The sequence below is a fragment of the Morus notabilis genome, unplaced genomic scaffold, assembly GCF_000414095.1.
Source record: "Morus notabilis unplaced genomic scaffold, ASM41409v2 Scaffold1404, whole genome shotgun sequence".
In the NCBI taxonomy this organism is placed as follows: Eukaryota; Viridiplantae; Streptophyta; class Magnoliopsida; order Rosales; family Moraceae; genus Morus; species Morus notabilis.
Genome location: NW_010361280.1, coordinates 104626 through 116828, shown reverse-complemented (window position 1 = coordinate 116828; position 12203 = coordinate 104626). Strand labels below are relative to the sequence as shown.

Here is a 12203-nt window from a genome sequence, read left to right as displayed (position 1 = left end):
AGTCATTGTACATTTGTATTCAATAATTTTATCAAAAGAATCATTGCTATACAGGTCGGTATTTTTAAACAATCATGACCATACAGCATGGGGACTTATAGGCCGGATCTAACTATTCTTCTAGCAAAAATGCTTTTCAATGTGTTTTCCGTTACATGATCGGGCGCTAACCCTTTCTCGATCGCGCCCTGGAGAAGCTTGAGAGCATCGTCTGTTTTATTAACCTTCATGTATCCAATGGCCAACGTATTGTAGCAAACAATATTAGGCACGATACCCTTTGGTCTCATTTGTTCAAGGATTTCCTTGGCTTCACCCACTTTACCTTGTAAACAATACCCCTTGATCAACGTACTGTAGGTTATTCCATCAGGCTTAGGACCATGTTGATTCATCCTATTGAAAAGCTTTCGAGCCTTCTCCATCATTCGTTGTTCACAAAAAGCATCCAAAATTCCATTCATGGTTACGACGTCGGGAAAAATTTTCCTACTCACCATCTCATCCATCAACTTTGTAGCTTCTTTCCACTGACGTGAATGACACAATCCGTCAATTAACACACTGTAAGTGACAAGGTCAGGTGTTATCTCTCTTTCCAGCAATAGATGAAACGCGTCGAGGGCTTCCTTCCTCCGTTGTTGCCTGAAAAGGGCGTAAATGATAATGGTGAAAGTTACAACATTCGCCGAGATGGATTCATTTTCCAATTCATCCAACAAATCAATAGCTTTTCTCAATTGGCCTGATAGGCAAAATCTACAAACTAAAGAGCTGTATGCAATGACATCAGGCTTAAGACCTCTATTGCTCAATCCTTCCATACGATAAAGTGCCTCTTCAATCCTTCCTTCCTTAAACAAAGCATCCAACAAAACATTGAATGTAACAATGCTAGAAGAGAGTTTCCAATCACTCATAGCTTCTAAGAATTTTGTTGCTGCTTCCCAACGACTATATTTGCACAATCCGTGAAACAACGAATTACAAACAAAGAGATCTGGTCGAACATCACGGTCGATCATAGCTTCAAACAAGCCAAAGGCATCATCAATTCTTCCTTCTTTCCAAAATTTAGATATTATAGGACTATAACAACTTGCATTCGGCTTAATCCCTCGGTGGCCGCACTCGTGCATATGCTCAAGCAACTCAATCGCCTTACAAGTTTCTCCAGCCTTACAGAAGCCATTAATCATAGTTGCGTAAATAACTCCGTTAAGCGGGTGCTCCTTTTCTATAATCTCAAGGAACAACTCCGCGGCCGCACCCACCGAGCCACTCAACGAGAGGCCATGGAGTAGAGTATTCAACACCCGAACATCAGGCTTAAGGCCGCGCTTAAAGACTATGGCGAAAACAGAGAAGCCCAGAGAAACATTCTTCAAACGGCAAATGGATTTGACGACAATGGCCAATGTAGTTAGATTGGGTCGAAAATGGAGGCAACCCAGATGCATCAATTCTCGGTAAAGCGAAACGACAATGGAATGGTGGTCCATCTTGGAAAGAGAAGCGAGCAAATGATTGAAAGGGGTAATGGAGGGCACAGGTCGCATTTGAACCATTGAATCAAAGAAACCAAGAGCTTGGTCTAGGGATTTGCATTGGGTTTGAATCAATTTCCACAGAGGAGTGGAAACAGAGGGATCTTTTTTGTTAGATTTGGAAGAATAAGAATGAAATTGGGTTTTGTAAATGGAAACGAGAGAAAAGAGAGAAGACTTACCAGGAGCTCTTTTACTCAGCATTTGGGGGACTTCTCTTCCCTCATACGCGGTGAGCTCTGATTTTTTCAATCTGGGCATGCCCAAAAGAAGAAGAAGAAGAAGAAGAAGAAAATTAAGAAGAAAAATGAGATTTTGGTATTACGAACTTAAACCCTAATCTTTAAACCCAAAAAACACAATATTTCGTTTTTTTATTATTAAAAAAAAGGGGCAGATAAATGGTCAAAACGTGCCGTCTCGTTGGTTTATTTATAGACTAATTACAAAAATTCTCCTCAAAATGTGCTACACTTTAACACGTAATATATGTTCCTTTAAGCAATAAAACATTAACAAATTTACCCCTACGTTAGAAATATAATAGTTTTCACACGTGACACATTAATAATAGTTGTTATTAAACAATTTTAAACACAATTATTATTTCACCCACGGACACTAATTTTTTTAATCTAGTTTATATGTAATATAGTAAAGTAATAAAAAAACACGATAAATCTTTTTCACTCCCTATTGACTCTACAAATCCCCACCTCACAATTATAGTTCCTTTTTTCTTGAGAAAAATAAGTTTCTTATTTTTCATTTGTTTATTTTTAAACGGAAAAAAATTGTATTCAATTAATAATTGACGTTTCTTGATTAAAATCAAAATTAAAATTAATTTTAAATTTAAATTAAATTTTAAATTATAAAGTTACTAAAATACTGTAAAATAATAAATTAAATATCAATTTCAGCTGAAAATCTAATGAATAGGGATTTTTTTGTAACATTTTATTTTTAAAAAGAGCGGGTGTTATGTTTTAAAGATCGGAGAATAAAGTGTTATCGTGGATTTCAAGAATAGTTTTTATAATTAATCCTATTTATTTATGCGATATTTTATTTTATTTATTTATATTATTATTATTCTTTTTCTTCTTCTTTTTGTTGGAATAAAAGCTCTTCATTCGCATCTAAACCAAAGGCTTCAGGTTTTCAAAGTTAAACTAACAAAACCCAGAAACCAAATAAAACATACATTAGTTTGGTACCTCGGAAGCTCTTTTCTGGTATTTCCTCATTTGCTTTGCCTCAAGTTCCTGTCTTTCATTTGCTCTGCCGAATATCTTGACAAAAAGTGTTTGTGGGGTTTGAACGGGTCATTTTTCATTTGAATATCGACTTCTAATAAGGTTTGTGTTTATCAGCCTATGATTATTTTTTTAAAAAAATTTGTACAACTACGGTTTTTTACCTCTCGATTTCGGTTTAGTTTTTTCTTATTATTAATAGAAAATTTCACAGATGTTCTAAGGTATTTTTCTTATTATTAATAGACAAATGTCATCATTAAAAGTCTTTCGTTGTTGTTAACAATGAAGCAAACGACATCTTTTTTATTTTATACAACAATTTATACGACAAAACTTTTAGCAACAAAACATATTGTCGCTAAAAGTCTAAAAAAATATGAATTGCCGCTTTAATTTTAGAACAATTTAAAAAAAAAAAAAAAACTGTCGTCGCTAAAAGATCCTAACAACTTAGGGCCCCCAAACGAAAAATTATTCCTGCCTATGAGTTTTAGCACTGACAAGTGTCATTGCTAATTTCTTTTTTGGGCAGCATCAAATAATTTTCCCCACCAAATTTTCATGTAGACATTAGATGATAATGTCATCTCTAAAAATTCCTTTACGTGTGAAATTTTCCTGCATACAATTCATTGTGCAAGACATAACATCGCTAAACGTGGGGCAACATTCAATCACAAACACTTTTAACAACGACCTGTTGTTGCGACTACATCGTCATCGTTATAATCGTAATTGTTAATTGACTCTTTTATCGCAGTGATAATCTGTAATCATGTAAGTGAATAGTTTATATACTTGATAATCCTTAATCATCCATAATTGACATTTTTATCTTGATAAGATTGTGTTATTTTTTATTCCGAATTTGACGGAATGATTTTATCTAGATTGTAGTAATGTTGAGGATCACTAAATAGAAACACCGGTGCATTTAGGATACAATAAACTAGGATCAAGATAGAATTATGATTCTTATGGAATTCAGTGATAAAAATCAAGTTCTATCGTTGTGGATCATTTTATGGATATTACGTTAATTCTAAGTAATTAGTTGACTCACATCTGTTTATTGTGTCTTTTAATTTGTCAATGAATGATATTAATTCCATTAATCAGCACATCGATAAGTTGGAGATCAAATATTATAAATAGTTTGGAACAATAGTGAATAAGACTATAGAGATTGGCCTCATGTCTTGATGTCTATCTGGCAAGCAAGCGGTCATAATTGTGAGGAAGGTTTTTCGTCAAATAGTCATATTTTAGCTTGGGGCAGTTGTATATATTAATTGAGGTTTCATATTAGGAAAAAAGAAGTAAATAGCAAGTAAATAATCAAAGTCATTAGTAAGTTTTAAAAATATTTGAAGCGAATAGTAGTAAATAGAAGTAAATAGTTTTAATTACTTGAAGTAAATAGCAAGTTTAATTATCTATAAGATTAATTCTACAAATGGTCCTTGAGGTTAGATCTCAATCCTATTTTAGTCTCTAATTTTTAAAACGTCTCACAATTAATCTCTAAGGTTTTATTTTATTTTAGTTTTGATCATTCTGTTAGCTAAGTGTTAAATATTTAATGAAATTTGTGAAAATTAGAAACATCTAATATATAGAGAGTAAAAATGGCCTTTCCCCCAAATCATGAAGTAAATAGCAAGTTATGAATAACCCCCGTAATTATGGAACTTTACTATGTTCAAAAGTGTTTTTGATCAATTTTCTTCGGCAACGTTTACGCCTGCTCAAGTCCTCACCTTATCAAAAGGGCTTTAGCAGACGAAAACCAAAAATCAAGAGGGCTTACATTCATAAGATTATCAATTGAGTTTAGAGAAATTTGGAGAATACAACATCCTTTAACTCCGTCTTTTAGTTTTATACCCTCCATTCTCCAACTCTTCTCTCTTAGGGTGTGTTTATTTAGGTGGAAAGGAATGAAATAAAATGGAATGAAATTCTAGTTTGATATTTGGTTGAATTTATAAGAAATGAATGATCATTAAAAAAGAATGTCCATTCACCCATTTTGAGTGAATCATCATTCCTTCCTCATATGGGAGGAATGACCATTCTAAGTTCTTTTTATTTTTTTTTCATAATTACCTTTCAATATTATAATATAATTAAAATATATTATATAGTAGTTATATCGTATAATATAATGTATAATAAAAAATTTTATAATATAATATCGTTATAATAATATAATAATTAATTTATAATATAGTTATATATTATTAACAATTTTAATAATATTGTTATATTATATATCATAATTATATAATAATAATTTTATTATATTATATTACATTTTATATATTATAATATTATAATTATATTAACAATTTTAATAATATTGTTATATTATATATCATAATTATATAATAATAATTTTATTATATTATATTACATTTTATATATTATAATATTATAATTATATTAACAATTTTAATAATATTGTTATATTATATATCATAATTATATAATAATAATTTTATTATATTATATTACATTTTATATATTATAATATTATAATTATATTAACAATTTTAATAATATTGTTATATTATATATCATAATTATATAATAATAATTTTATTATATTATATTACATTTTATATATTATAATATTATAATATTATAATTATATTAACAATTTTAATAATATTGTTATATTATATATCATAATTATATAATATATTATATAATAATAATTATATTATAATATATTACATTTTATATATTATATTAATAGATAAAATATTAGTATTATATATAGCATAAGAGTAAGTTTGTCAACATAAAAATATTCATGTTCCATTCCAGAAAATTCTTAAAATTACAACCAAACAAATGAATCAACTTTATTTTTCATTCCATTCTCATTACCATTCTCATTCTCATTTTCATTCTCATTCCCCCCCACTGTAACCAAATGCATTATTAAGGTTGTGTAACCAAACGCATCATTAAGGTTGTGCCCCCTCTTAATTTGATTTTAAAGGGAGAATAAAGGTAAGAAAGAAAATCTTTATACCCTGCACAAGAGGGGCATTCTTTTCTCCCTCGAGTTTATAATCCTGTTGGGTAGAAATTGTCATCTTCATGCTCAAAATGGAAATTCATTATACAAACTTTATCAAATGAACTTCCTTTCTGAGAATTTCATCAGCAATTAGCCACACCAAATTTTGAATAAGCCAGCAAAGTCAATATTACAAAGGGCCAACCAGATTTCCATACTTGAAATACATAACTTTTAGTCATGGCAGATTAAACAAACTTCTTAACGAAACCGAGACACTTAAGAGCAGAAACTTGCAGACAGATGTTCAGGCACACACGAGAACGGGAAGCATTTTGCAAAAAAGGATGGCTCTGGTTACCTTGGGCGTCTACAACTGAGAAACATCTGTACTCCAAATAGCAAGTATATCATCTACACTAACACCGTCAAAGTGAGTCGGTCACTTCACAGATGACAGAACTTGCCGGGAACTAGATTTTACAGTATCAAGGCGAGCCGGTAACTTCAGGTAAAAGTTCTGATATTTTGTTGAAAACATCCATTACCTGAGAAAAAAAGGAAAGAAAACACCATGTCATATAGATCATATAAAATCAAATCATAAGAAGCATGGTCAATCAACAGACTATTCATTTTTCAGTAGCTGTATTCCTTGTATATTTTACACTCACGGTAAAGTAAGAGATGACAATTGACTTATAAATTGCATAATTCATTGGTGTATAAACATCAGAGTTTAGTAGTTGAATTACTGACGGGATTTCTGTTTCCACTATGAACATTGAGTAATCATTCCACATTTGTGTGCAACAACTTACCAAAAGAATCATTCCTACACAGGTCGGTATATTTTTAAAAAATCATGATCTTACCTCATGGGGTGACTTATAGTCCGGATCTAACAAGCCTTCTAGCAAAAATGCTTTTCAAAGTGTTTTCCGTTACATGATTGGGCAGTGGGCACTAACCCTTTCTCGATCGCGCCCATGAGGACCTTGAGAGCATCGTCTGTTTTATTAACCTTCATGGAACAAATGGCCAACGTATTGTAGCAAACAATATTAGGCACAATACCCTTTGATCCCATTTGTTCAAGGATTTCCTTCGCTTTACCCACTTCACCTTGTAAACAATACCCCTTGATCAATGTACTGTAGGTTATTCTATCAGGCTTAGGACCATGTTGATTCATCCCATCGAAAAGCTTTCAAGCCTTTTCCACCATTCGTTGTTCACAAAAAGCATCCAAAACTCCGTTCATAGTTATGACGTCGGGAAAAATTACTTACCATCTCATCAATCAACCTTATAGCTTCTTCCCATTGACATTAATGACACAATCTGTCAATTAACACGCTGTAAGTGACAAGGTCCGGTGTTATATCTCTTTCAACCATTACATGAAACATGCCGAGGGCTTCCTCCCTCGGCCTTAGCTTGAAAAGGGCATGCACAATTATGGTGAAAGCTACAAGATCCGCCGAGATGGAATCATTTTCCAATTCATCCAACAAGTCAATAGCTTTTCTCCATTGGCCTGATAGGCAAAATCCAAATCTAAAGAGCTTATGCAATGACATCAGGCTGAAGACCTTTATTACTCAATCCTTCCATAAGATGAAGTACCTCTTCAATCCTTCCTTCCTTAAACAAAGCATGCAACATAACATTGAATGTAAAAATATTAGAAGAGAGTTTCTAATCACTCATAACTTCTAGGAATTTTGCTGCTGCTTCCCAACGACTATAGGACTATCATGACATGCTGTATTAGTCTTGCCCAAGATAATAATTATCCATCAAATGTTAGAGGTCAAAATGTACAAAAGTAGGTTATTAGACTAAGAATAAATGTGAAAACAGAGTCTAGTATGATATAAGTCACCCTTTCAGTGAACTTGTGGATTCATTACTCTTCCTAAGGCGCCATCTTTAGTTGCAACATCTGCATTTTGGGGGGTTGCAACTAATTTGGCTTGTTGCTTGTACAAGAGGAGCTGTGATTGCTAGAGTAGTTTCTTTCACATGTTGACGGATCATGGCGCACATTTAATTTTTCAAGGCCCTCAAATCTTGGGTGTTATGACCAAAATCTTTGCGGAAGCATTAGTACTTTGATCAGTCTTTCTTGTCGTTGGGTATTCAAATCGACCCACGGTCTCAAAAGAATTCCTTATTCTTGTTTTCCATCCAATTACATTCCACCGTAGTTTTCAACTCGACACCTTCTTCGCCAAGAATTGATCATTAATGCTCTTCCCAATCTACTCCCCGAGTATAGAATTGTCCTCGCTTCTTCCTTGAGAAGGTGATGTTGTAAAAAGGCTTCTTTTCAAGAATGCTGTAGCACCTTTCCCCCTAATTATGGAACTTTATCTTCAAAAAAGAGGAAGAAAAGTGGCCTCATATCATACTAGATCTTGAGCAAAAGTGTTTTTGATAAATTTTCTTCGGCAACATTTACACCTGCTCAAGTTCTCACCTTATTAAAAGGGCTTTAGCAGACAAAAAGAAAAAATCAAGAGGGCTTACATTTATAAGATTATCAATTGCGTTTAGAGAATGGAGAATATAACATCCTTAACTCCCTCTTTTAATTTTACACCCACTAATTCTTCTATCTTAAGGTTGTGCCCCCTCTTAATTTGATTTTAAAGGGAGAATAACATGGGCATGAATATTACTCTTTAAATAAAGTTAAAAAAGAAAATCTTTGTACCCTGCACTAGAGGGGCACTCCTTTCTCCGTTGGGTTTATAATCCTATTGTGTAGAAATTGTCATCTTCATGCTCAAAATGGAAATTCGTTATCCAAACTTTATTAAATGAACCTCTTTTTAGGAAATTTCATCAGCAATTAGCCAGACAAAATTTTGAATAAGCCAGCAAGAAATACATGACTTGTAGCGCCATGGCAGATTAAACAAACTTCTTTACGCAGCCAAGACACTTCAGAGCACAAACTTGCAGACATAAAGTCAGGCAAACACGAGAACGATAAGCATTTCGCCAGTCAGGATGGGACAGGTTACCTTGTGAGTCTACAAGTGAGAAACATCTGTACTCCAGAAAACAAGTATCATCTACACTAACACTGTCAAAGTGAGCCAGTCACCACAGAACTTGCCATGGACTAGATTTACAGTATCAAGGCAAGCCTGTAACTTCAGGGAAAAATTCTGATATTTTGTTGAAAACATCCATTACCTGAGAACAAAAGGAAAGAAAACACCATGTCATATAGATTATATAAAATCAAATAATAAGAAGCATGGTCAATCACCACACTATTCATTTTACGGTAGCTGTATTCCTTGTACATTTTACACTGACGGCAAATAAGAGATGACAGTTGACAGAAAAATTGCATAATTCATTGGTGTATAAATATCAGAGTTTAGTAGTTGAATTACTGAGAGGATTTCCGTTTCCACTACAAACATTGACTAATCATTCTTCATTTGTGTGCAACAACTTAACAAAAGAATCATTCCTATACAGATCGGTATACTTTTAAAAATCATGATCTTACCTCATGGGGGAACTTATAGTCCGGATCTAACAATCCTTCTAGCAAAAATGTTTTTCAAAGTGTTTTCCGTTACATGATCGGGCGCTAACCCTTTCTCGATTGCGCCGTGGAGAAGCTTGAGAGCATTGTCTGTTTTATTAACCTTCATGTAACCAATGGCCAACGTATTGTAGCAAACAATGTTAGGCACAATACCCTTTGATCTCATTTGCTCAAGGATTTCCTTCGCTTCGCCCACTTTACCTTGTAAACAATACCCCTTGATCAATGTACTGTAGGTTATTCTATCAGGCTTAGGACCATGTTGATTCATCCTATCGAAAAGCTTTCGAGCCTTTTCCATCATTCGTTGTTCACAAAAAGCATCCAAAATTCCATTCATAGTTATGGCGTTCGGAAAAATTCTCTGATTTATCATCTCATCAATCAAACTTGTAGCTTCTTCCCATTGACATGAATGACACAATCCGTCAATTAACACACTGTAAATGACAAGGTCCGGTGTTATCTCTCTTTCAAGCATTAGATGAAACACGTCGAGGGCTTCCTTCCTCCGCTGTTGCCTGAAAAGGCCATAAATGATAATGGTGAAAGTTACAACATTCGCCGAGATGGATTCATTTTCCAATTCATCCAACAAATCGATAGCTTTTCTCCATTGGCCTGATAGGCAAAATCTACAAACTAAAGAGCTGTATGCAAGGACATCAGGCTTAAGACCTCTATTGCTCAATCCTTCCATACGATAAAGTACCTCTTCAATCCTTCCTTCCTTAAACAAAGCATCCAACAAAACATTGAATGTAAAAATACTAGAAGAGAGTTTCCAATCACTCATAGCTTCTAAGAATTTTGCTGCTGCTTCCCAACGACTATATTTGCACAATCCGTTAAACAACGAATTACAAACAAAGATATCCGGTTGAACATCACGGTTGATCATAGCTTCAAATAAGCCAAAGGCCTGATCGATTCTTCCTTCTTTCCAAAATTTAGATATTATAGGGCTATAACAACTTGCATTCGGCTTAATCCCTCGATGGTCGCACTCGTGCATATGCTCAAGCAACTCAATCGCCTTACAAGTTTCTCCAGCCTTACAGAAGCCATTAATCATAGTTGCGTAAATAACTCCGTTAAGCGGGTGCTCCTTCTCTATAATCTCAAGGAACAACTCCGCGGCCGCAGCCACCGAGCCTCTCAACGAGAGGCCATAGAGCAGAGTATTCAACACCCGAACATTGGGCTTAAGGCCGCGCTTAAAGACTATGGCGAAAACGGAAAAACCCAAAGCCATGTTCTTCAAATGACAAATGGATCTGATGACAATGGTCAATGTAGTTTGATTGGGTCGAAAATGGAGGCAACCCAGATGCATCAATTCTCGGTAGAGCGAAACGACAATGGAATGGTGGTCCATCTTGGAGAGAGAAGCGAGCAAATAATTGAAAGAGGTAACGGGTGGCACGGGTCGCATTTGAACCATCAAATCAAAGAAACCAAGAGCTTGGTCTAGGGATTTGCATTGGGTTTGAATCAATTTCCACAGAGGAGTGGAAACAGAGGAATCGTTTTTGTTAGATTTGGAAGAATGTGAATCAAATTGGGTTCTGAAAATGGAAATGAGGGAAGAGAGATAAGATTTACCTGGAGCTCTTTTGATCAGCATTTCGGTATTTTTTCGATTTGGGCATGTCAAGAAGAAGAAGAAGAATTTGGTATTATCAGAGCGTAAACCCTAATCCTTAAACCCACAAAGAATTGAACGAAATATTTCGTCTTTTTTTTTTTTTTTAGACATGAATGCTCAGACGTGCCGTTTTGTTGGTTTATTTATTTATTTACGCGATATTTTATTTTATTTATTAATATTAATATTATTACTATTATTCTTTTTCTTCTTCTTTTTGTTGGAATAAAAGGTCTTCATTATGGACAATGCCCAGTTGTAGTTGTAGTTACGGACAACTCGTGGTGGATATGGAGGGGCAAAGTTGGCTTGGTCGTGACTTCTAGGTGGCGCCGGTGGTGATTTCGGAGAAGAGAGAAAAGAACAAAGGAAGAAAATGAAAAACGGATTTAATTTGTTTTCAGATTTTCATAAAAGGATAAAAACGTTTTTGTTTTCAGTTTTTAGAAAATTTTACACCAAACGCGTTCTCTATACGCGTTTTCATTTTTTATCCTCAAAAAATGTGAAAAACAAAAAAAAAAACAAAAACAAACAGGGCCGTAAAATTTAAGGGCAAAAGTGAAGAATGACATTAAAATATGAAAGGTAATCGATGTAAATAATCCTTTCGGTAAATATAAAATTATATCAATGAAAATGTCAATACGGCAGAGATCTATAATGTACTGTTTTTGTACAACTTGCTTGTTTATGTATTTTTAAAGAAGTTTATGTATATATATATTTTAACGTTTATCAAATCTTAAAACATTAAAAACAAAATCCCCTACAAAAAGAAATATTAAATATTTAAATAAATATTTATATTTCCATTTTTTTAAATATTTCTACCGAATTTAAAGTACCAACAATATGATTGATATGGACATTTTCGCTTTCAACTTCACGATTGAGGAGGAGAGGATCATGGCCAAGTCATTGAAATTATAAGGTAATAAATAAAACAACTTGTAATCTTAACACAAAAAAATAAACGAAGAAAACAACACCAATTACATGTCGTTTTATCCGTGTAAACGATATCAAACTTAAGAAATTTAACACCAAAAACCGCACACTAGTTTATAGATTTAAACGACGCTAATCTTTAACGCCAAAAGTCACAAATCGTTCGTTTAGGTACTAAACGACGCTC

At 33.6% G+C, this 12203-nt stretch overlaps 1 protein-coding gene across 1 annotated transcript; it reads right to left on the bottom strand.

Annotated features, from left to right (window-relative positions):
• Positions 1–57: 57 nt before the first annotated feature.
• On the bottom strand, positions 58–10672 carry LOC112091784 (protein Rf1, mitochondrial-like). Its single transcript, XM_024166247.1, has 4 exons — positions 9394–10672; positions 7244–7380; positions 6767–7047; positions 58–1800 (listed from the first exon to the last, which is right to left on the bottom strand). The coding sequence occupies exons 1-4, from the start codon at positions 10670–10672 to the stop codon at positions 96–98; spliced, it is 3402 nt and encodes a 1133-aa protein (XP_024022015.1). The 3' UTR covers positions 58–95.
• Positions 10673–12203: the final 1531 nt, after the last annotated feature.